The sequence below is a fragment of the Egretta garzetta genome, unplaced genomic scaffold, assembly GCF_000687185.1.
Source record: "Egretta garzetta isolate BGI_Z169 unplaced genomic scaffold, ASM68718v1 scaffold435, whole genome shotgun sequence".
Taxonomy (NCBI): Eukaryota; Metazoa; Chordata; class Aves; order Pelecaniformes; family Ardeidae; genus Egretta; species Egretta garzetta.
Genome location: NW_009259691.1, coordinates 577,782 through 603,387, shown reverse-complemented (window position 1 = coordinate 603,387; position 25,606 = coordinate 577,782). Strand labels below are relative to the sequence as shown.

Genomic DNA, 25,606 nt, shown 5'->3' with positions numbered 1-25,606 from the left:
GAGGGGGGGGCGGGCCCCTGCCGTCCCCCGGAGAGCAGCTGCCATCTGTCCCTCCGGAGCTGGAGTTTCGGCCCTGCAGCGGCCCCCCGGGACGCAGGCCCGGAACCGGGTGCTGCCCGGGAGAGGGAGCAGCCGTAACCGGGCGGGCTGCTGTCGGCCCCCGCTGCCGTCAGGGCTTGTCAGCTGCTCCCACCCGGCAATCGCAGTCTGAAAATCCTGGCAGGTTCTTTTTTCTTTTGCTGAGCGGGATTGACCTTTTATCAAACCATCCGGGATTCGTTTTCTTTTCACCTTATAAACCCGGATGGTCCCTGCTTAAAAGAGGACAGCTGGGACTTGGAGGTTGGCTGGTAGGAGCTGGAACCGGGGTATTGGAATTGTGGTAGAGAGTGTGAGATTCCTGGCGGTCCTCGCTGTTCTGCTGTCAGTCCCTCACTGTTACAACGTTTATATCACGAGCAGTGGAGAATAGGAAAAGTAACATGTTAAACCAACATGTTCCAACAGTTAATGAGGAAAACTTTGCTAAGCCTCCCACCTTATTGCAGTTAGAAATACTTTGTTGCTCCGTCCCTTAAATGCTATTTCATTATTTTTTAGGGTGCTATAAAAGGAAAGTTGCAGGAGCTGGGGGCTTATGTTGGTAAGTTTTATCATGTGTTTAGCAATCTTCTGTAGGTTCATTGTTGTTAGATAGGAAACAACCAGCTAGTTAATGGAACAGCATATTTACTTATTATTACTCATGTTACAGAGGCCTTGAGCATGAGATGAATTATCTGAAGTGCTGGACTAGTATGAAAGAAAAAGACTTACTTCACAAAATATGTATAGTTGAAGTGTAAGAGGAGGCAGTATGGGGGCATCCATGTATGGAGAACTAAGAGGAAATAACTAAGAAGGCTGTCTCCCCTTTCAAGGAGAAATGGTGGCAGGGGATTTGAAAGAAAAACAAACAATGATGTGTCTGTGAATATTTAAGGAAGTTTCTTTGAAGCACAAGGAGAAGCATTGTATAAAATGATCCTTGAAAATATAACAGTGGTTACCTGAGACCACTCTGAGATGGAGTCAGTCTTAGGCATCTTTTCAACAGCCTTTTGAATTCAGGATGAGACATTTGTCAAAATTAGGAGAAAGGATATTACTGTAAGGCAGGGATAGGCTGACTGGTTTAGGAGGTGTAAGGGCCATGTCAGAAACATTACGTAGGACGAATCTTCAAAATGTAAGAGCTTGAGTGTTGAGGAGGAAACTAAGAGCTACGTTAGGCTAATGTTGATGAAACATGTAACTGAATCGTAGAGGCAGGATGAGCTTTTATCTTGGATTGTGAGGAGAGAGATATGAGAAGTGTGAATGAATGTGTTTGTGGGGTTTTTTTCATGAATTCAGGATTAAATGGATATTGCACTTAAGAGCAGCTGGTTTTTGCAGCAGTAAAAGTTGATAACTTAACAGAGGTCTGTTGGAAGCAGAATACCTCAGTCCTGCAACTGGCTTGTTGGTTACTTCTTGGATTTGAGATGAAGGAAAGGAATTAAGAGCGTAGTTCAGAGATCCCATGAGTTGCAGGACCAAGTTCAAAGTTTGTAGTTTGATCTTGAATTCATCCTATTTCCTATTTAAAGAGGGCCGTTGTATTTATGGAATCAAAATGTATTGACTCCACAGAAGGGAGTTACCTATGGGCTGACACTCTGAACTCAGCAGGTGCCAAGGAACCGTGTTTGGAATTTTCTCACTGTAAGGTCGTCTTTTTTTCACCTTCTAAAACATTGTCTTTTTCAGTAACTCATTTTTGGTTTTTTACTGCCATTTCAGGTTTCAGTTTCTCAGTCCTTGATTCTTTGCCCGCTTTTCTCTGCATTTCTGAAAAAAAAACCCTTCCTTATTCTAATACCAAGATGCTGGCAGAATACCAGTATTCTTTGATTCCAACTGTAGCTGATTATTCTTTCTCTGTTTTTCTTTTCTTTGTGTTTCCTGTATTCAGAAGGCAGTTCCCAAGATCAGCATGCAATGTCTGCACTTTCTTCTCAGTCAGCTTCTGAACTTCTTTAAATAACTTTGTATTCTTTATCTCCAAGTCTGACTTCCCTTGGCCTCTCTTTTGTTTTTAAACCACTGTTTCCAAATTTCTGTCATTTTTCAGGTTTCTTTTCTTGACCAGACTATTTTGGACAACTTTCCAAGTAATGTTTTTCAAAAACTCTCTTCTTTTAGGTAACTGGTAAAAATCGTTTTCCCTCATTCTAGCCTCTGCAAGCAAGAACCATGCTTTTGTTTCTTTCTGTAACTGCTAGTTGTTTTCTTTTGAAAAGTCTTCTACATCAAGACATGTTGAAACTTATTTGTTGTGTAGAACTTACAAAGGAAAATTTCATATTTGTGAAGCAAAATAAAGATAGTTAAATATTCATCAACTATCAACATTTTCAAAAGGCTGTAGTTTTGCAAACAGTTTAAGTTGGCATAAGCCAACACAGTCACTAAGAGAAGCAGTTGTTTTCTGACTTTCTTTCTTTCTTCTATTGTACTGTTGCAGGTAATTGTGCTAACTCATGTTTTGATCTATATTTAAAGTATCTTCTTCTTTATCATGTTTTGAACCACCCAAGGAGCTGATTAGGTTTAAAAGTAGCTTGGCCAAAAAATAAACTTCATTCTAAGTTTCTAGATCTGCGTATGCATCCATCTTGTGCAACTTGTAGTTTACATTAAAAACAAAACCAGAAAAAAGTTAGTGTTTAGGCTAGGAACACGTTATGCTGAAATACTTGAATAGTGACAGTGGAGTGCGGGTGCAATGTATGAATGTTATTTCTGTAGTCTGGGGTACAGGTGAGTTATTTACAGGGTACATAGAGAGACATAGAAGAAAGGCAATTCCTTTGATTTGTATTTTGATTTCTATTTAAGATTTTTCAATTTTTAGGTCTTTTTAATGTTATGTACAGACTAAACTTGATGAAATGAGTACAGCTGTATTAGCGCCTTGGTTCAAATTCACAAATTGAAGAGGATTTCCCAACTGTCTTCACTTACTATTGTTAATGTTCATGTCATGGAGTGGTATTGGAAAGCATGAGGTGTTTGATTAAACTGCATTGAAATATGTGCTCCAGAAGCATACCTAACGCCCTTGAGCAACAAATGTGTCCCTCAATCCTTCAGAGTGGATCAGAGCTACGCCAAAGTAAAAAGCCAAATAGCAAACTCCCCAAACCCTTAATGTATTGATGTCAGATTCTGAGCACCTTCCTATCTATTCTGTGTGAGCACGGTGTATGAAATTGCATAAGCTAGGGAGTTAGAGAATCAGACTCTTGGGTTTGCTGGTTTGGCTTTTTTGTGTGGTGGTTTTTTGTTTTTTTTTTAAGGCCTGATATTAATTGTTTTTGTAGATGGAAAAACTGGAAGTTGATACAGTTTTGATTTGTTTTAATGCACAAATCTGAAAGGGATATTTATCTGTTTGTAACTATATTTATCTTTGTAACTAAAGGAAATTTGACAAGGATAAGGTGCTATATTTGGCAGTATTTGAAGTGATAAAATTGTAGGTGGTTGTAAGTGTTCAAGTAAAAGGATGTAGGCAGCAGAGTGGCTTTCTTTTATCTTGCCCTTCTTGTGTTTTATTTACTCACTTTTTAAATACTTTGATCATATCTTCAGCTTATGCTTTTGTGAAGCTGATGATCTTTTATTCCTTGCTGATAGCTGAAACTTGTATTGAACCTCTGAAGAAATGGTAGTCTCATTAATTTGCTTACCTTACATCTGCCTGCAGAGTCTTTATAATAAAACTGGAAAAAAAAATCTGGTTACATGATTAAGGATGCTTGCTATGTCTTTTATGATTTATTATACTTTAAACCAGCATATTTCTCTTTTTACTAGATGAAGAGCTCCCTGATTATATTATGGTTATGGTCGCCAATAAGAAGAGTCAGGAGCAGATGACAGAAGACCTTTCCCTTTTCCTTGGAAACAATACTGTCAGGTTTACTGTCTGGTATGTTTGTAAGCTACTTGTCACACTTCTTACCAGTAATCAGGACTGCTTTCTATAAGTGAAACCTGAGAATTTAAGAAGTTACTTATCCTCCCATTGTGTATTATACATTAAACAAGACTTTTACTTTGCAGGTCTAATAAGTAAATTATTGTTAGTCTGTCAGCAGTTAGGCTGTTGCAGTGATAATTAAGTGGCAAAGGACTGGAGGGCTTACATTCGTTGCTCTTGAGTCCAGTCACATTTTTGAATGAAGTGTGAAATGCTCAGGTAAGTGAGGACCATATGTTGACTTAAAAAAAAATTATTCCTGCAAAGCCCACTGTGAGCATGAGTGTTATTCACTGTAGTTAGATGTGAAATAGTTCTTCAAAGACAAACTTCTTTGCTTTTATGCTAATAGTGCTTCAGATTGCTGTTGTGCATGGGAATAACTATATCAGGACAGATGAGCAGTGGATCTAATTCTGTATACTGTCTTTGACAAGGCTTAGCACCAAATGCTTAGGTATTCCCACCTCTCAGAGTGTTTATTTATTACCACCACCCAGCTCTATAAAACAAAAGTAGAACTCCAGAATTATTGTGAGCAGGACAAATTAGCAATAGATGAACTCTTTTCTAAACTCCTGACAGTGTGGATTAATTTTTGCTATGCAATATGACAGCCTTAGCCATTATATATCTCATGCATTTTCTAATACTGAATTTGGCTTACAGTATAAACCTTTAATTAACTCCATGTCTCAGAGTATCCAAACAGATATTTCACTCCAGAGATTTCTCTTGCTTTCAGAGTTGTGTATTTTTTCAAGTTAATCTTATTTCTGAGTCTCTAACCTAATACAGTTTTAAGGAAAGTTATTTTGTTTTGTACACTTTTTCTGCTTTTTCAGTTTACTTCCTTTGAAATTTTCATACCAACTGGTTACATTCACTTCCAGTATTCCTTTTATGTGATTAGTCAAGTTCCCCTTTATTTGGTTAGGAGCTTTTATGCTATTAAATAGCAGAGAGAAACAATTTTAGAAGTATGTTATGAAACCATTAACATTGACAAAAAGTGAAAATTAGTTCCAGCTATTACTATTCACTGTATTAACTGTTTAAATGGATGGATTTCCATGTGACAATGTTACCTGTATGGATATAATTTGAGTTTGCTTTCAAAGTTTTCAATTTTTTCCTGGCATTTGTCAAAACTATAAGAAATGAGTGCAATTAAGCATGCACCCCTTTTTTAAAAAGTACATGGGCATTTATGTTATTTGTTCCCTCTTGTGGCCTGCCTAGGCAAAACTTTTGGGTTTCACTGTATCAGTAAGTCATGCCGTTGTCTTTCTCATAGTATTTTTGGGAATCAGTTAGACGAATCAGTGAGGTTTACAAGTTGATGAGGGTAACTCCAGTATTAGGGTTTTGACTGAATTGTGATATACAGTAAGAAATAACACAATAATATGTAGCAGAAAACACTTTTATGGTTTTGCAAATGAAACTAAAACTTTATTGAAAAAAACCCCCAGATGTAGAGAAAGCAAATTTCAGCAGGGAAGAGAAATCAAGATTTTGTTTTCTATATATACTTAGAACTGGGTATCAACTATACATAGATATTATACCTCCTTCTGTTTTTGATACCTGCTTAAATACCAAATGTAATGAATCTTTTATTCTCAGTTCAGTATCCACATTTGCTTATAAATACAAATTCCATTTCACAGAGCTTTATCAGGTAACAAAGTAGGTATTGGTTAAAAGAATGATGGAAAAGAAGATAAGATGAAACCTATGCAATAAGCTGTAAGAGGACTGGTGGAAAAAAGTTAAATAGCATTGTAGTTAGGAGTTTTATATGCTTTTATTTCTTTTAAAGGTGACCCAGAATGTTTACATTCTTAAGCATTGGGTCTCTGGCTAAATACAGTACTCGACAAGGTCTGCCTTCCTTGGTTTGTCTCTGTAGTTGGTAATTCAGGGTTATCTAGCACAAGTTTCACAACAATTCTGTGGCAGACCCGGCAATCCTGCTGGTTGGCTAACGCTTCGTACTCTGAACCAAGTGTCAGGTCACAGTTATCCAGAGGTCAGTGTGAAAACTGATACGCATCAGCAGAGCTCAGTTGACGAAACTTTTAAGAGCGTTCTAGTGAAAACTCACAAGCAAGTTTGAGAAGCCATCCTTATACTCACATGCAGTCTTACTCTTCCCAGTTTTCAATGTTTTTGTTCTTCAACTGCTTTCTAGTGCTCAGTCTAAATTACAGAGATGCCCCTGATCAGGTTTGAATTCCAAGTAGGATATACATTTAAGTGTTGGGATTTTTTTCTTTTTTTTTTTCTTTCTTTTTGCTGTAATGTGTGTTTAATTTTAAACAGCATTATTTTGTAGCCTTTTGATTTTTCTGTATTGCTTCAGCTTGGTGCCTTTTTCACTGGCAAATGGCAAATTTGGTACCTCGCTAAAATGTTTTTGCTCACCAGTATATCTCGGAGAATATTGTTGGTATACACAAAGCATGTTGGAAGAATCCTGTGTATGTTAGTCGCAGTGAATTGTATGTTGTTTAGGTTTGCATTTGCAATTACATTTAACTTTGCTGTGTAATTAAAGTTTCAGCTATACTTTGGGTTTCTAACTTTTTTTGAATCACTCCTTTTGAAGACAATTCACACTATTGATTGTAGTGGAACAGTGGAAAGTATTTGGTTTAATCATGTAAACCAATTAAATGCTAAAAGTAGATGATGTGATGAATACCTACCTGCATGTATGAAGTCTCACTGGAGGCAAGATATTTAAAGCCTCCCTTTTGAGGTTAAACATATGTCAATTGATGCAAAGTGAAGTCTTAGATAAAAGAGATGCTTGTTATAGGGGGGGAGAGGCAGTTGGTTTCTGAAAAATTATTGTTCCGAATGTAAGTTAAACTTCTTTTCTTTCTCCTTTTTTCTCTTTTGCTTTCTTCCCTGTCCCCCATCTATTTCAGGCTCCATGGTGTTTTGGATAAGCTGCGATCTGTGACTACTGGTAAGTAAGAAAATTAATTTTGAGTGAACGTAGGTTTATCTTTTCTGTGTAGTGTTGTGTGTCTGAAGAGTTCAAAAAAAGAACTTAGCTGACTGTTTTGTTAATTTTCAATTTATATGGTCTTTTGGGCCCTGACTCTTTAGAAAATTGCCTTCTGTTTTGAGATAAAGAATTTCTTTCTGAGTCCAGAATTTAGTTCTGGGTGTTTCTTGCTGATGTTTTCAGCTGAAACAGCTTTCAGCTTGTTGTGGTTTTAGATGTCTTGTTTGCTGTTTCTTAGCTACATTTACTGCAAAATCTGTATTGCTGTGCTTTGATGTAACAATGAAAGGTACCTGTCTCTGCAGAACCAACTAGTGTGAAGTCTTCAGAATCCAATATCTTTGAGAGCAACCTTCCTTCTGGCAAAAGCAGTTCATGTGTGAGTGATGAGAGGAGGCGTGAGGATAGCTTGCCACCTCTTGCAGTTTCCAGCACTCGGACTGAAAGAAATGACTCAAGAGTTTCAACTAGCTCACAGGAACAAAGGAACACTGCTTCACGGTAAAGGTTCTGGTTACTTACTGACACACGTTCAGGCATTAGTAGTTGTGTGACTATAGTAGTCATTCTGAAGAGCACAGATACTTGGAAAGATCAAAGTAGTTTTGGAGAGTAAAGCATTGCTACAATTTGTTGCATAAAAAACATTGAATCAGGAATTCAGCTCCATGTCTTTAAGCAACAGATGGGCTTAGATTAATTAACCAAACTAAAAATATCAATCAGTGTGTTAGATTTGTATAAACAATAATACCTTAATGATTCTTCCCTGCTGGCTTTGCTTAAAAGACAGTTTTCAGTTTCCAGAACTTTATTTGCAGATGAGTTAATAGTTGGCAATTTCTTATTTTATCAGGCAGTCTTGTGAAGATGGTTCTGCATCCCGCTTAACATCTACAGTCAAGCCTTTGAGGGAATTGTCACCTTCTGAAGCTGTAATTGACATTAAACCTGAACCAGATGATCTAATTGATGAAGACCTAAACTTCGTGCAGGAGAATCCTTTGTCACGGAAGAAACCTATTGTAACTGTAACTTATGGTTCTTCTCGTCCTTCTGCTGAGATCTACCGACCACCAGCTAGCAGGGGTGCAGATGGCAGTACACATGTGCACAGATTGTCACAGCAGGGCAACTTACAGGGGAGCCGGCAGTTAGACATGCAAAGCTGCAGGTCTTTGGAAACAGGCCAGCAGTGCAATCCAGAAGCATTTGGCAGCTTAGCAGAGAGTTACAGACCCACCTCTAAACTTAGTGCTGATAAAGTAGGCAGTGAGGTTAGTACGGTCTGAACTATTGCAATATTTTACACTTGCTAGGAACCTAAATTGCTCTGTACACTTCCAGTAAAATCTTGACCTCAGAAAAATTGAAGTACTTCTGTCACTGATACCAGTTGGTTTGGGATTTCATTCTTTGGGATCTGCTGATAAAAAGAGATTGCATGCTGTAACATCATCACCTGACAGGCTGCTGCATCTCAGGGTTAATTAGCTTGTACATCTCCATGCCATATGGAGTTGGACTGATGGGTTAGCAAGTTGTTATGATGCACGTGATGAATCAGAAATAATAATTTTGATCTCTAGATCAGACAGCATGATCTTCCATAAGTTCTGTGTAAATCTCCAGCTTTACACAGTTCTGTAAATCTGTATTTTTTGGATGGTGTTTATTCATATCTGTGCCAGATATACATTAGTCTCTAAAGCCCAGATATGTTGTTTATTAGGATTATCGTTATTATTATACTATTTAGAACCATGGCATTTAAGAACTCTTTGGGATGGGTGTTGTACAAGGACAAACTAGAAGGTGATTGCTGCCCTACATACTCTGGAGTCCAGACTACGCCAGGCAGGGTGATAGGCCTAGCTGATAGTTTTAAGACTATGCATACGAATCAGTTAAGAGCCCTTTGTGAGAGGAATGAAGCTTGTTATCGCTGCTAATATTGTGAGGAAGCAGGGATTTTACATACCTTGTATTCTAAGTCCTACAGATATTTTTTACTGCTTATATGTTCTCTGTCTTTGCCACTACTTAGTTCTGTATAAAGGACAGCAAATTTTATTTGGAAATCTAGAATGCTTTACAAAGATATGTGCTGATGTCTTTGGTTTTTAAGATGGGTAAGTGAGAATGAAAATATAGTGAGAATACAGTGATTTGTTTAAGGCTGTACATAAGTCATTGATGACTGATAGTCACAGCTCTCCTTGGAAATGTTAGAAAAAGGTCTTGTGATAATTTTCTTCTATTACTATTCCATGAATAAAGTCTAGAAGAGGGCTATTTCAGGAGTGTTTCTTAGAACTGTGGACCTTTACTGTATTCTGCCTTCTCTTAGACAAGTTTGTGTGCTTTTAAAAAGGTTATTTCTGTAGGTATTGGGTGTTTTACTGTACAAATCTTCTGTACTACTGTAGTCCAGGTGCATCCCTTAGGATATTTTCTCCTTGGAGGATCTAGGATCATTTAAAGGGTACTGTGAACAAACCTGGCATCCAGGTGCTTCATTGTGCTCATGTGTAGTTCAGTGCTGAGTGGTGGTTCCTACAGGAATTATTGACGTTGCTTTCTCCTATGCTTTCATGCAGCCTAGCATTTAAATTTGTCACTACCCCATGCACTGTGGTGGTGGTGAGTGGCTGTGCCAGAACAGGGACCTTGCACTGCCTAAACTGCACCATATAGCTATTGGCATCCTTTGGAATATGTCAGCTTGCTAGAAATTAACCCTTACACTAATCTGAAATTAGAGTTGATACAGAGGAGAAAGTCATTCATACTGATTTCACTTTATCAGACCTTCAACAGGTGCATCTTGAAGGGTAGTGTGAATTTCTTCAGAAAAACCTGCTTTTTCTGTAGATGTTGGATAAATTGTCTGTACCTTAGACTTTTTTCTTCTTTTCTAAACGTTATTTACAGTTACATTTTTAATTAGATGTTTCAGTGTAAATATGTCTGATTTTCATATTCTCTTGTGCTGTCACTTGTTTCTGGAGACAGTACAGTAGTCCTAAATTCATGCAAGTTGAATGGAAATTCTCCATCTTCTGGCTGTAGGTGGAATTGCAATATTTTCTTTGCTGGTTTATTAATACATGTTTTATGCTAAATAAATTGTTTTGGCTTCTCTGTTTGCTGTAGGAAGAAAGCTCCAGGAAGAGACGGTTGCCTGTTGTAAGCTCAGTCATCAAAGTGAAAAAGTTCTGTAATGATGGGGAAGATGAGGAGGAGGAGGAAGACTATGGACTGAGAACAGGAAGCATCTCTAGCAGTGTGTCTGTACCTGCAAAGCCAGAAAGAAGGTATTTAAGATCTCAGTGATTCTGTGTGGTTTCCAGAATTAATTTAATGAATAAAAATTCTGAAAGTGGAAGCTGGGGAAAACCGTTTGCAGTTTTGAAAATTGACAGACAAAATTCAGTAAGCCATTTTTATATTTTTTGTACTGTCTCACAATTCTCTGGGTGAGATGTCTGTTTATACCACCTTTTTTCCTCTGATTTTTGTAACCTGTTTTTGTTATTGTGCATAAGCTGCAATGGAATGTGAAATTTTACACTATTTGGCAAAAGAACATTAATGTTGGCTTGTTTCAGACAAGTATTTAATGTGGTAAAATAATTTTCCAGGAGTTTTAATTGTTTTTATTTTGGGAATAGTTTTCAAAGGAATTATCACTTGTTCTTTAAGGTGATTTTAACTTTTCAAAAGACTTGAGAGGTTGTTCCTTTTTTTCTGCTCCCAAATTCTGTCTGAATGTCAGGTGTCAGTCAAAGTACATCAGTGGTTTGTATCTGATTTTCAACAATAAGAGGAAAAACATTTAAACTATGGAAGAGGTGGCTCTACTGATATATAGTGCTAGCTTATATAAGATTTGTTTTAAGCCAATACACTTCACTGAATTTATCTTCAGCGCCACAGCACATGTATCTGATTTAAACTTCCTTATTGTTGATGTTCAAAGACAAACAGAACAAACAGAAAGCTTTTTTTTTTTTTTTTTTTTACAATGAATATGTTTTTGACAGAGTCAGTTTTCAGCTGGATCTGACTCCCCGGGGCAGCTGCATAATTACTAGTGCCAACACAAATGTAGCGACAGGCATATGAGGGGCAGAGGTGGGAAGAAATGAATGGCAGAGTTCGTGCCTTTCAAATGCAGCATGGTTTTACAGCAGCTTAAGCTGAGAGGTAAAATCACGCCTCTGGACTTCCATTTTTGAGAGTATTTTGTGGATCCCTGTCAACTCGGAGAATATATTAACAAGCTGAAAACAAATACAGATAAAGTGATTTTAGATGATGGTTTTTTTATATCAGTATTATGCATCACTGTGTTAACCTGTTGAAATGTCTCTGTTTATTGTGGATACGGTTGCTGTGGCAATTCATGTACAATTAATTATTTTTTTTATCTCCCTTAGACCTTCATTGCCACCTTCAAAACAGGCCAATAAGAATTTAATACTGAAAGCAATCTCTGAAGCACAGGAATCAGTTACAAAAACAACCAATTATTCTACTGGTAATTAGCATTATTTTTGTTTGTGCTAAGCTATAGTATTTCCAAGCCCTGTTTTATAAATCCAAGATAGTACTTAGAGATAAAACAGAATGTTAAATAGCTCATGTTAGTGATGCATGTAAGAGATTTTCCATGTCCTGTGAATATTACATTAATCTTCAGTGATGAATTATGAAAGCATAAACAGAGAGGAAAGAGTTGTTTAAAATACATTAATCAAGACAGTAAGTTTGTAAAGTGTATAGAGACAAAATAGAAGTGCCAGAAGTTTTCTGAAGTGAATAGCTGCCAAGAAGAAAGTGCTCAGTATTAGGCAGCTCGTTTGGTCTAATTCCTTGCTCTTTTTTTCCCATTCTGCACTCTCTTTTTTCCTTCTGAGAGAGGAGAAAAAAGCCAAACAGCAAAAAATCAAAATGCACTTGATATAGGTAATAGAAGTGCAAAAATAACAAGCAGCGTACTGGCTGATATATCAGCAGTGAGGCTGCAGTTTTAGTTCAAGTGGTTTTAGGTATCGCGTTGCAGTTGATACAGCAACTGAGCAGTTGCCAGTGGGTAGGCATTCTGTTCTTCTAGCTGGGAGAAACTTCTGCTGCAGAAGGGCAAATCCAGCTGTTATCTCATGTGCTTTCATTTCACTGGGTGGCAATAAATCTAGTGTTGTCAGCAGAAACATTGCACATTGCCAGGGAAGGAACGTTCACTAAACAACCTAAACCATGACTTTTATGAGATCTAGAGCAAGACTGAAAGCTATCCAAAATCTCTTCTCTGCTCTCTCTCAAAACCTGCAAACTAACAGTAAGAAACACGTATCTTCCTTCTACATTAACATATTTACAACATGTTCATTGTGAACTTCTTCCCTGTTTTCTTGTCATTACTTGTATTTTCAATATGCTGATAAGTAGATCTAAAGGCATGAGATGTGTATGGAATTTTCTCTGTTCAAAGGCTCTTGAATTGGAGGAGATGTCTGTGCATGTTAGAATAATATAGAATGTATAGAATTTATATCTATATACAAGATATAAAGTGAGCTGGTTTTAAAACAGAATAAATTGTATGGATGACTAATAGAGATCATCGCCAAATTTAGAATTGAAGAAAAACTAAGAATAGTTCTAGTAAACTACTGAATTGCTTGACTACTTAAAAATGTATTTCATACAGTAAATGAACTAAAAAAAAAATTATGTTTCTTCATTAATAGCAATTAACGTACATGCCTCCCAAGCATTAAGAGCTTGTCTTCATTCTAGATGATGAGCAGAATTAGCAGTTTAAGAAAAGTTGGAGGAGCACTGATACTCCTAAGTTCTGATGCTAGTTATCCATCAAGGAGTGCTTATGGTGAAAAAATCAGCAACAGAGGAAACATTACTCTGAGGTGACGTGGGAAGCTCTTTCCTGTGTACATAGCAATATGGCAGGAAATAGAACAAAGCCAGAACATTTCAAAGTTAATTAAAACTATTGATTTTTAACAGTGGTGATCCTGTAGTTAGGCTTATCAACATGAGAATATTTCAGTGGAGAGACCAAAACCCACCACTTTGTGGCTTAATACAGAGGTGATTTGTGAATTTTATCTCAAGTATCGTGCAGGTCTTCCACTTCAGAGGTAATATTTCATGTATTTTTTTTAAGTATTTTGAATGGAATGTGGAAATAAGATCATCTGAAATACAGAGGTAAAACAAAATGGTAGGATAGTAAATGATAAAATCCAGTACTGAGTGGTACCTTTTACTTGTATGTGTCAGAAGTTGAGTGCTGATGTGATATTCAGCCAAGGGAAGAATATGCTTAGCTTTTCACAACCACTTCTGACGGTCTTAGCAGAAGCCAAGTAAAGAAGTCAACCGTCGTCCTGCTACTCCCAAATTCCATGCTACAGCTGTCTGAAAGGAGATTGTAGCAAGGCGGGTGTCGGTCTCTTCTCACAAGTAACAAGTGCTAGGATGAGAGGAAATGGCCTCAAGTTGTGCCAAGGGAGGTTTAGGTTGGGCTTGAGGAAAAATTTCTTCACTGAAAGGGTTGTCAAGCGTTGGAACAGGCTGCCCAGGGAAGTGGTTGAGCCCCCATCCCTGGAGGTATTTAAAAGACGGGTAGATGTGGTGCTTAGGGACATGGTTTAGTGGTGGAATGGCAGTGCTAGGTTTTGGACTCGATCTAAAGGGTCTTTTCTGACATTAATGATTCTGTGATTCTACTGTCGTCGAGTTTTATGTTCTGTTTGCAAGCATAGGGTAGCTGGCACTGTATGAAAAGTACACATTGATATTCCGTGATTGTTTATGTGAAAGGTGGAATGAAAAGTGATTTCAGTATCATAGAAAGTACCAAATTAATTCTGTATAGAAGTGGATGAATGAATACTTTGCTGATGTCACTCTCATCCTTCTAATACTGTTTTGACTTACAAGTAGATGTTCTGAGGTGCCACTCAGAGTGCTCTATGCATATGCACGAATGTGCTTTCACGCTAAGAATTTTACAGGTAGCTAAAGATTATTTTTATGGAGACAGGTGCTTAGGATTTTTTTTTTTGTGTGTAGGAATTTATTAGAGTTATTTTAGCACCATATGTAAAAATAATACTGTTGTGTGACTGGGTTGTATGTAAATGATTTGTCATTGTCTGTTTATTTAAAGTTCCACAGAAACAGACTGTTCCAGTTGCACCAAGGACTCGAATTAGCCCAGAAGAATCTCAGTTAGAAGTAATCCATGTGCAAAACAGACTGCCTGCTCTGAGTTCTCAGCTTCAAGTAGAAGAGCCAAAGGAGCAGACAGTTGAAGGAATTCAAGGTCATCTAATAATGCTCTTTAAAAATTTCTACCAGGGAATGTCATTTTACAACAGGCTGAGCAGAGGAAAGAAATACTTCTAATTTTTAAGTCAGCATCAAAAGTTGCAGTGGAAATGCCCTAAAAACCAAGAAGCTTTCTAAAGCATGTCTGTAACATCCCCAACCACCCTCGTACACCCCCTACGCTCCACCACCACCCCCCCAGCAAAATTAATCAGTAAGCAAAGGGTGGTATAGCATTCTGGTGTATCATGGAAGAATAATTTTGCATAAACAAATGCAGTTAGCAAATTTGTCCATTTATATTGGGATAACTTCTCTTTTCCCCATCCTTTGCATTTTTTCCTTAATAACTTGTAGGAGTAATTCTGTCACAAAGCTTATGTGAGAGAGTTACGATACTCTAAATTTGGAATAATTTTGCAGCATATGAAGTATTAAAAGATTCTTTTTGACATACTGTTACCACACAAATAGTTCTAATGTTTTATTTTTTTGTGTAAATTTTGGAGTACTATATTTGCTGTTACAGGACAGATGATACCAGGATAATGGTGTGAACAGTCAGCTTTCTTTTTACTTCTGTTATGAAACTCGTGAAGGAAAATGGCATAACATTTAATGGCAATTAAACTATCTTTTACTCATGGTTTTGTTACTGTTTCTGAAACAATGAGAAAGGGGTTCATAACAATGAGAATGGCTTCTTTTTGTTAGAAGTGTGGAGGGTTTTGGTGTGGTGGGGTTTTCTTGGTTTGGTTTGTTTTTTTTTTTCCAAAGGAATTAGAAGAGTATGCTTCAGGTCTTTAATCTATACTTTCATTTTGACATGCAGTAAAATATGCTTCTAATTACTGGGTTTTTTTAGGAGCTGAACAAAAGGAGCTCTCTTCTCGGCTCCAGATTGATCCTGTAGTTGAAGATACCTTACAAGTAACTCAAGGTTAAGTCTTGTGATCTTTTCTAGTATTTCCTAGTTTTCACATCTTTAAGGATTAAAAGCATTGTATCAGTAGGTGCTAAAAGCCTAAGAGAGTTTGGGGGTGCGTGGACCCCTTCAATGCTATTTCAGCACAGCCATTCCAGTAACAAAGTTTCTTGGTTTGGCCTAATACGGCCTGTGGCTCCTGTTGATCCACTTCTGTGGAATAAGCAAGGAAGTAAAAATGTTTTCTGGGAGCTACTAGTAAGAAATTAAACCAAAATAAAATTATCTTATCGTCCATGTAAATTGATATTAAAAAATATGCTATAAGTTAAGAGTACAACTACAACCTTATTTGTCTCTTTTCTATGTGATTTTCCTCCCAATTCAGATTACTATGATGCAGAATCTATGGTCCATACAGATACTAGGTCATTTATCCTTAAGAAGCCCAAGCTATCTGAGGAAATGGTGCCGCAGAATCAGCAACTGGGGAAGAGGGCTACAGAGGCAATACGAGTACTCTCAGGGCGTCTAATACAGACACGGTAAAAAGTTATTACTTTCAGGAGTGTTATTAGTCAGAAAGCTTGGTTTTGGTTTAGGTGGAATCATTCCGTCGTACTTGTGCTTTGTCAGTCCAGTCAGGATGATCTGTGACATCATGGAAAATGGACTGGCATTGAATAGCAGAGGAAAAAAATCAGGGGATAAAAACCTCCCAGAAATCCTTCTAAGTGGAAAAGTATTCCCAGGCTCAACTGCAGCTTGAGAATGTCTTTGATTTGCAAGAAAAAAGAAGGAGGAACTGAAAAGTGCTTTTTATTGTCATAGCTGTTCTGATTTCTGAAATCTTAGTTAAGTAGTAATTTTGCTTAAATTGCCTTTAGTTTTACACCTGTTTCACCCTGAGATCATGTTTCTTAAGAAATGTCTTTTAACGCAGTATTGAGTGTGGTGGTTCCTGAGCTCTCACTGCTGGAGGGAAACCAGCATGTTCCGCATGCAGGTAGCTCAGTACCTGTAAGCCAACAAACAGTGAAGTGACACATGGGGCAAGTGATTTAAGGCTCCTTACTGGTGAGCTTGGCCGAGAGAAGTTTAAAGTTCACGTCAGCTTCAAATGATGTATTGTGGGTGTTCTTCCATTTCCCCAAAGGAACAATGGCCAGTGCACAGTCATTTTCTTAACTTGTTAAAGGCCTTGGTAGTGTCTTACCTGTTAGAGTTAAAAACCACTCAGAACGATGTGATGTACTTCATCACTGTGGGTTGCTGTGTTTGAGAAATTGTTAACGTTTCCTTTCCGTGAGTGGCTTTAAACAGCCCATGTTAATTAAAAATAAAACCGGCAATGAACAAACAAGCCCAAAAGGGTAACCTTGCAATGTCACATCTGAACTGTGACTGTGCTACAGGATAGTGGTAATTTTTTGCCTGTGAATAGATCCATTTTTGACAGCTTGAAACTTGAAAGTTCTGGCTAGCGCTGCCTTTAATGTGTTGTTTTTCTCTCTTCTTAAAGGCATTCTGCACTGTAGTTGCTTTTGGCCTAACTTCATAGAGAACAAAGCTTATACTATCACTGTCAAAGTGGGGACTCCATAGTGCACTTCCAAATACGTAGAATCACATGCCATTCAGGCAATCCCTTGGGTGAAATGCGTGGGACAGCAGAAGAGTGGAGAAAACATATGCATCCTCTGTTTTTATACTCCCTCTTTTATCCACATTGACTGCTATCAGATACAGGATACGAGGCTAGACTGATCTTTCGATCAGGCTGAGCATCAAAGTTCTTAGTGTCAGTATTTCAATTCTCTCTTCCTAGCCCTAAAAACTTTCACATCCACTGTTTCATAATGCTCTGTATGCTCTGTTCAGTATTTTTGAGGAGACACTCATTTTATATGTTAAAAGGCCCGTGATTCCAAGAATGGTATCTACCCTCAGGTTTTTTTGTCTCGAAACTGTAAATTCCTCAAAAGATTAATCTCTTTCCTTTATTTAACTGTGTCTGTAAATGACCTTTTGGATCTATCTGTTGAGCAGAACACAAGAAACTGAAACTTACCTGCCAAATTCTCTGTTGTATGCCATTGAAAGCTGTGTATCTTATTAGTTCTTCAGAGAGACAAGAAGGCAAACTGTTAAATGGAGTACAATATTAGTAGTATTAAAAGAAGGTTTGTTACTGTGCGACTCTCCATAGATTAGCTTGTACTACTTTTAGCTACTACGGCAGCTCATTTTTACTCAAACCTCTGGAGTCAGAAAATCTATTTTTACTACATTTCTTTGTTTTATAGAGACCAGCTTGCACAGCCAGAGAAACCTGCTAGTCCCAAGTTCATTGTGACACTGGATGGTGTGCCTAGCCCACCAGGATACCTTTCTGATCAAGAAGAGGAAGATATGTGTATAACTGAAGGATTAAAGCCAGTTACCCAAAATATGTGTGCTGGCAAAGGATTAAAAGGCCTTCGAGCACAGCAGATGCAAATTGTAACCAGACAGCTAGAGAGCTGTGATGGTAATTATGCTTACCAACAGGATCTAACATTAATGTGGTGGTTTGACTGTGGATAGAACTCTTGGATATATCATTCTTAAGAGATCAAAGTGATGGTTTTTGTTCTTCAGATTAGAACATTCTTAGGCAAATGAAGCGTGGTAGTTTAGTGGGGCCATATCTATAGAAGCCTCTGTCTTGATAAACCAGTGCAATATGGCACAGAGGTAATTCTCCACACATCTCAGTATTGATGAAATTTGGTGGGTTTTTTTCCTTTGAAAGTATAGTTTGTCTTCATTGCCAGAAATCTGTGCTTCTTGTTGACCCATTATCTTGCTGATGGCCAGGAGATTTTATGATTAATGTCTTGCTGTGCCTTGAACTTTAAAAAATAAATCATTTGGTGTTAATGTTTCTGTCTAGATCCGTGATATCGAAAGGAGCCTGTTAAGTGTAAGGTGCTGGTAGATTCAAGTTGCTAGGATCTCTGAAAGTAGAACTTAAACAGCGTATATTCAGGATACCTTTTGACTAACGTGGGAAATTGCTTGCTGAAGCCTGTGTTTGAATTGTTTAGAATGCTGAAAGGGTGATGAAAAATACAGAGGATATGGTTTTGTCATAGACCTGTTGAATACTTGCCTTAAGGTCATGCTTGGATTCATTTTTTTTTTTTTACTTTTCTCATGAAAAGATCTTTATTTTCCATAGTATCAGTGCATCCAAATTTTCTGAACTAAATAAAGAATAGTATTTGATGCTATACAGAGAACTTAAATGTCATTGATCCAGCTGTAAATGTGCAATGCAATTGTGAGAGAGCCATGGGGAAAAGCAAAGGACCTTTTAAGTCCATGTCCTTTCAGTCCCACTGGCTTCAGAAGTGCTACTCATATCAGGTAGTCTTAAAGAAGAAAGGAATGTTATATATCCGATGCACATTTTTGCTAGTACAATGAAATATATACTAAAGTGCTACCCTTGCAAATCTGTGCTTTACTGGTATAGTCTCTTTCATACTCCTTACTAAAGCCCTTTGGCACAGGAGGATCTTGCTGATACCATCATATCTCTGTTAGGGATTCTTTTGTGATTAGCTACATCAGTCACACCTGTGCTACTTCTGGCTAAAGTTCACACAGAATCAGGTCAGTGTGGAAGTGGTTTGTACAAGCAACGTGGTTTTACGATAGGATAGCAGCATTTGGGTTCGGTGTGTTGCTAGGAGGAGGCATAAATGAGGCTGAGGATGGAATGAAGCTGGAGCAAGTGTGTCACTCATAGGGTCAGAGAGGTAAGCCTAGCAGTCCTGGAAAATTTGGGGGAAAAAAAAAAGTCCTGGCAGATTTGGGAAAATAAGACAACACTGAAGGTGTATTCTTAATTGCATGAATTTGCAGAAGGAGGTTTTAGAAATAATGTTGAATAGGAGAAAGTCAAAGTCCCAGGTTCCCATAAGAGTGGTGAAGGTGTTGAATGTTTCAGCTGGAAATTTCTTAAAATACTTTTTGGATTGGAGTCTGGGTTCAGGTAATTGAGGTGAAAGTAGTATCTGTCTGAGCAAATTACATGAAAGTAGTTCTTTTTTGGTGTGTGTCCCCATACTAATAAATCATATCTGATTAGTGTAAAAATTGATTTCTTACTTTATCTCTTGAAATAATTTTCTGGAGCCAAAAATATCTTGGAGGAAGGAAGCATAGCTATTATTAACACATGGCTCAGTAGAACAGTTGTAACTAAGGTTCAGTTGAAGAATCTTTGTCTTGTCTGATGAAAATCTGGTCTGTTTGGCTTTCACACCTCAGTTTGGATTTGTGAAGAAAATTAATTTATTTTGCTTGTAAACTGTGCAAGTTTGATCTTTTATCACCAAAAGGCAGCTGTCAGTCCAATATTATGACTTCTTTCACTTAGTAGTTTTGGAAATGTTCTTCAAGTAATATGATTGTACATAAATTCTTACTGTCATGACTTTTGATTAATTGAGGCTTATCAAGAATTGGGTTAAAAGGAGAGAGAGAGAATAGGAAATATTGTGAATTTCAGTTATGCTATATTGTGTTTGCCAAATTGCATATAAAACCATAAAGGTCCCAGCTTGGGTTTTTCCCTTTTTTTCTTTCCTTCCTAGTGGATATGGAACAATTAAATATGCTGCAAAAACAGGAGAAGGTGCTTGAGCGCTGCAAGTACTGGCCTGCCTGTAAAAATGGAGATGAATGTGTGTACCATCACCCCACGCTACCTTGCAAGTGAGTAGTGCAAAGCTCATCCACTTGACCTGTTATCTTTACTTCAGTGCTACAAATTTCCCTTCTGCGTTGGCAAATATTCCAAGGCAGTGTAGGGTAGGGGTCACAGCTAGATTATTGCGCTGTAATTTCTTCTGTTTTCCTCCCACCTGCCACATGTCAGAATACAGTGATGTTTTTAATAAGCAGAGTCACAGCTGTGCTTAGTTTAGCACACAGGCTGGTGGTTTTGTGTTGCTAAGAGGTGTGGGAATTGGCGGTGTCTTGAAATAGGAGGCGCTCTACTGCTAGCTGTCAAAATGCTTCTGAACATGTTAGGGTACCATTACGTGGTAATGCAGTAATTTTTTATTTCAAAGCAAAGGCCAACTCTTGAATGTGTGCTGCCTTTGACTTCTCTTCCACAAGCAGCAACAGTCTAGAAAAATCATTTCTGTTTCGAGATAAATGTTACCAGATTGGGTGGCTTCATTTACACAGATGTTTGCATTTCCTTTTAAAATCTGACATAACTAAATTAAAAATAACACTTTCTCTTCAATAAATGAACTGTATTAGTGAGTTCTGTGCCCCTCTCTGCAAAGCTCTGAATTCACAGTGCCTTTGCTGCTCTGCCCCACACACGAAGAATAACACCTCTTGGTTTGCAACAAGTAGCTTGCTACCGAACTCCACTGAGCGTAAGGTAGTCTGGTTATTTACCGCATGTAACGAGTGTCCACAGGGAAAACGAATGCAGATCTGTTTGTGTACAGCTCGTACGCTACACCCGCACGCCCTGCTTTGGAAGTAACTAAGGAACATGTGCAAGCCCTGTTGTGGTCCGGCTTTCTATGATATCCTGGCTGTCATGTGCAACAGCTGCCTGGGGATTTTGCTCCGAGTATGGGCTTATGACTTCATTTCTTTCCCCTCAGAGTTTTTCCCAACTGCAAATTTGCTGATAAATGCTTGTTCATCCATCCGAACTGTAAATACGATGCAAAGTGCACTAAGCCAGACTGTCCTTACACTCATGCCAGCCGACGAACACCCCATCCACCTCCTAAACCAGGTGAGCACCTCTTGTTTTTCTGAGCTTTAAATGAAAGTGCTGAAGGGAAAGCAGTGTATTTGGAAGCTGACCACTGACTGAGGTGAAAAAAAATTTTTTGTTTGATTTGACTTAATTTTCTTTCAGCTCTTAATGCTAGATGAAGAATAACAATTGAGTGTTAACTGCAAAAACCATTATCAGAAAAATCCCTGAACGCTCTTGCATCCGTATGAAATCTATGCAAGGCCAAAGTGGTGACTTGCACAAGCAGTCCCTTCTTCTGGAGGGGTCAGCCAGCATTGCAGTTGTACTCACATTTGTTTCTTAAATTGGATACGTGCTGTAGCAAGAGCTTGTGTCACAAATTGAAAACTGAGGTTTCTCTGCTTGTGTGAATGTTTTTTTCCTTAGTGACACTGTAGGAGTTAACTTTATGGAGCGAAGCGGTGACTTTCGGGGATGAGGTTACCTTTTGGTGGAGGGCCTTCGCTCCACTGAAGTCATGATCTTTAGGAACCAGTTTAGCCCTTCGTCACAGTAGGGTGCAGTTTTGTTCCTTTGCCAGAAGGCAGGGGACAATGTGCTTATCTCCCCTGTCCTTTCCAGCGCTCCCGTGTATTCCTGGAAAGTGCCTTGCCTGCGCTTTTCAGTCCACTTAGCTTGAACTCTGACAGGCTTGCTGCTGCCAAAATTTAACACTTGAATGTCTCTGCCTAGTGGGATCTCTGCTTAATTTGTTGGAGGCATTGCCATGACCATGGTACCTTCTGTCCTGAAGCGGTGAAGAACCGAGACTGAGATTACCCGGTAGTCTTGGTCTTCCCCAGGGCGAGATCTGCTTCTGCACTGCGATAGGCCTCCCATGTTTCTTGCAGAACTTTGGTGTATTACAAAACGTAATTTCTTGCAGAAGGATTGATATATTTAAGTTTGTGTGGAACTATATTTAAAAAGCAGTTTATTCTGCCCCAGGCTCACTTCCTGTTCTCTTCTTTTCTGCTGTTAGCACCACTGCCCGCACCGTCTGTATCCTCCAGTAGTCCGCTGTGCAAGTTTTTTCCTGCTTGTAAGAAAATGGAATGTCCATTTTACCACCCAAAAGTAAGCATTATCTCTTATCTCTGCCCTTCCTTTCTAGAAAGATACTTGAAATTTGCTACTTTGGGTCAGGAAATGTCACTAGCTTTTCACACCTTTTGCTTCTACTTTTCACGTTTTAAACTTGAGCTCAGAAAGAGAATATGCAAAAGCAGTGACTTAAAAAAATTGGAAAAGTATGTTTTTAAATAATCCTTCTACCAGATGCTTCTGGGGAGTTTCAAACAGGCCGGCAGCCATAACACTTGCCAAAAATCTGCCCAGCCAGGATGCTGGGGGCAGAGGAGGAGGACGTCTCGTAGCCTATATGGAAGGAATATGTTTCAGACTCCTTCAGATGTGCAGCCATATACAAGAACTTTAAAGATTGCCCTGGAGTATGTGAATGTAATTTATATAGTACAAGAGTTTATAACTCGGGTACTGCTATTCTATTGCACTGCGTCCCTGCATATTCTTAGGCCAGCAGGTTTAGTGCTTTTTCAAGCCCCAGGAAGCAAAACTGAAGAGCACTGGGTCCCCAAGACTCTGTTCCCAGCTGGTCTTAGCCAGATACTCTGGCTTTTCCCCTGTCTTTCAGCTGGTGCTGTGTCACGCTCCTAACTTGTATGGACAGATCAACTGACACTGCACTCTCTAAACCCTGAAAAGCAAAGGAACTTCCACCTGTCGGCGCAGTGGCAGTTTTGGAGCATCTACCTCTTAATCAATACTTTTTTCAAAGGATTTCCTCTGTCGTTGGGTTGAACTGATTGCACCAGTCTATGGAGCTGTTGATTCAGTTTTCTATTGATCAGATCTGTCACATAGTAAAGCCAATGTGCGTGCCGCACATTCGAGGTTAGCTTGGTCAGGAGTTCAGACAGCTTGGAGTAGCCTCTTCTGAAATGCTCTTTCTGAAATGTTTTAGCATTGCAGATTTAATACCCAGTGTACAAGGCCAGACTGCACTTTTTACCATCCAACTATTGCTGTACCTCCACGCCATGCCCTGAAATGGACTCGAACTCAAACCAGGTGAGATACGTTTTTCTTTTTAATTATTTTTCTCAGTTAGGTTTAGAGCAAGTGTTGTGACTTACATCGCAAATGTCATTTTACTCACAGGAGTAATGTGTGTGTGATGAGCAATGAAGACTGTATGAAGAAAAATAGCTGTTAAAGGCATCTGTCCTTTAAAGAGAACCCTGTACTGTTTGTCCTTGGTAGTATAAACATGATGTGATGCAACACTGAAAAAACAGTGCCCCGCTGCTGGGATATGGCGGAGTCACTGGAATCCTGACCTGAACATGCTGTGTTTTCCGAGTTTTATTTGAATAAAGCTGAAAATCCAACAGCAGCTCTGCTTCACTGTGGTTTTAGCTTGTGTCCAAGCTGTCTTTTCCACAAAATGTTCAGATGTTTCTTGGAGCATTCCTGGCAGGACAGCTCATGCCTGTCATCGATCCGTGATTTCATAAACCGGCAGCAAACTTCCCAACGCTGCCGTCAGGGTCTGTCTTACAGACAGTCACACCACTGGAGCCTTTCACTCTAGCTGATCTCATCTGCAGAGGTCTTAATCGTTACAGGGATAGGATGCAAATTAGTTCCCAAATCGTCTTTACAGAGTGGTAGGATTGTTACTTACGCAAATTGTTCTTCTCTTTCCCCTCAGTGAATGATTATGATACAACTTGGGACTAAACCCTGCCTCCTTGGGACAGCAGCAGAAAGGAAGATTGACCACCAGGGGCACAGGATGTTGGAAAAATTCATGCATTTTGAACTTTTAATATACATTGTTTTCATAAAATGAGGTTGATTGCATACTTGAAATGTCTCTAATTTTCCAAGTTTGTAAGTTTGAGCAATTTTACATTTTTTTTACACTGTAAGAAGAAAATGTCTGTGTAAGAAAAGTTTTACTTTAAATTCCATTAAAAACTTTGAAAGCACCTTTGGTGTTGTACCATTTGGGTAATGTTTCTTGCTTAAGATTGGGTGTGTTGACAACGTAAGTAAGTGTAGCGTCAGAAGGTCTTAGAAAGCTTATTCCCATAGTCGGGTCATACTAGGCATGCTTTTTGTTCCGCAGTACAACTGAAGCGGTGTCCTAGCACCGACTGAACTCTTCACCCGTTCACAGGGAAAAGGAGGGGAAAGGGTTTGTCTTTTGGGTATTTTTTCCAGGTAGTAAGTCATTGTTACCCCGACACATTCTCAAATGGGGAAAAAACAAAGACAAGGGGACAAAAAAAGCAAGAGCAATTAAATAGTGGTGCACTCCATTTAAAAAGCAATTAAACACCCCTTCCCTTGAAAGTAAATGGTTTCCGATGCCTCCACTTATAGCAGGAGAAGAGACAGTGCCTCTCTGAATTGCCTGCTGAAGAATCCTTTTCTCTTCCAGTACACCTGACTTTGTAATTATCTCCTTTGAGACAGTCCCAGTGACTGACTCACATCGCAAAAAGTCATCCCAGGAGGTGACCACAGATACCTTTAAGTGTTGTTATTATAATGATGAAAAGTGTTGAGCAGTAACATAAATGCACTTTTTTATTAAATCTTTTATATCTTTTGGGGAACTACATTTTCGCAAAAATATACAAAAGAATTTATTTTTACAAATATTTACATTTGATATCAGAAAACAATGTTAGCTACATATTTTAAACTTAAATTTGACAAATATAGTCTTGAATGCTGAAACTTAACACTCCAGGAAAGTATTTTTAATTTTTTTTTTGTGAAATAAAGTACTCAAAGTTCATATTCAAATTTAAAAAAATCTTAATTAATGCAAAAATCTGACATTTAATTCTTTTATATATGTATACTTTAAATAAACATACAACATTGTTACAGGGATTAGGTGTCATGGTGGAAACCAAAATGGAGCACACTTAAACCCATGATCCTTATTACAGTAATACATGACCGTACCTGTGGACTAGTTTAAAATACTTTTTTTTTTTTTTTTTTTTCCTTTTTTTCCTTTTTGTTAAAGCGCGAGGGGTCCTCGGACACACTCCATAATGAAACACAACACATCTGAACAGACAACTGGAGTTTAAGCTTAAAGAACTACAGTCAAATATTTTCCTAAGGTGACCGGACAGGGGAGAGGCAGAAGAGAGAATGGGCTCTCGCGTTGTATGGAGCAATGCTGAGATGAATTTCCAGATGAAAGACTGCAAATTACATCCTTTTTCTACAGAATTTTCCAGTGCCTTCAGTAGCTGTCCCCCCCTTTCAGAAATAGCTGCCACCGTGAAACTATTCTCCTTTTCAGTGTGAGATGAGGAGATAATCACTTGTAAGGGCAGCAGCAAACTTGTG

The 25,606-nt window shown here is 38.4% G+C and overlaps 1 protein-coding gene across 6 annotated transcripts; it reads left to right on the top strand.

Moving 5' to 3' along the window:
- The first annotated feature begins 102 nt into the window (after positions 1 to 102).
- Positions 103 to 24,150, top strand: ZC3H14 (zinc finger CCCH-type containing 14). Of its 6 annotated transcripts, XM_035894272.1 has the most exons (17): positions 103 to 643; positions 1,675 to 1,746; positions 3,904 to 4,018; positions 7,009 to 7,049; positions 7,397 to 7,592; positions 7,948 to 8,368; positions 10,248 to 10,408; positions 11,534 to 11,634; positions 14,293 to 14,448; positions 15,319 to 15,393; positions 15,767 to 15,923; positions 17,685 to 17,908; positions 20,025 to 20,145; positions 21,063 to 21,199; positions 22,188 to 22,282; positions 23,190 to 23,296; positions 23,940 to 24,150. In XM_035894272.1, exons 3-17 carry the CDS (start codon positions 3,927 to 3,929, stop codon positions 23,944 to 23,946), a joined length of 2,091 nt encoding a protein of 696 aa, XP_035750165.1. In that variant the 5' UTR covers positions 103 to 643; positions 1,675 to 1,746; positions 3,904 to 3,926; the 3' UTR covers positions 23,947 to 24,150. The 6 variants fall into 6 exon arrangements, with proteins under 6 accessions (XP_035750165.1, XP_035750167.1, XP_009637151.1 ...); XM_035894274.1 differs by lacking the exon at positions 1,675 to 1,746 and having other exon boundaries at positions 7,948 to 8,116; XM_009638856.2 differs by lacking the exon at positions 1,675 to 1,746.
- The last annotated feature ends 1,456 nt before the right edge of the window (positions 24,151 to 25,606 follow it).

Coding starts and splice junctions, on each gene's coding strand:
- ZC3H14 (XM_009638856.2), top strand. CDS start 3,927: ATGGTTATGGTCGCCAATAAGAAGAGTCAGGAGCAGATGACAGAAGAC. Junction 4,019..7,008: donor ACTGTCAGGTTTACTGTCTG/GTATGTTTGTAA, acceptor CATCTATTTCAG/GCTCCATGGTGTTTTGGATA. Junction 15,394..15,766: donor TACCTTACAAGTAACTCAAG/GTTAAGTCTTGT, acceptor CTCCCAATTCAG/ATTACTATGATGCAGAATCT.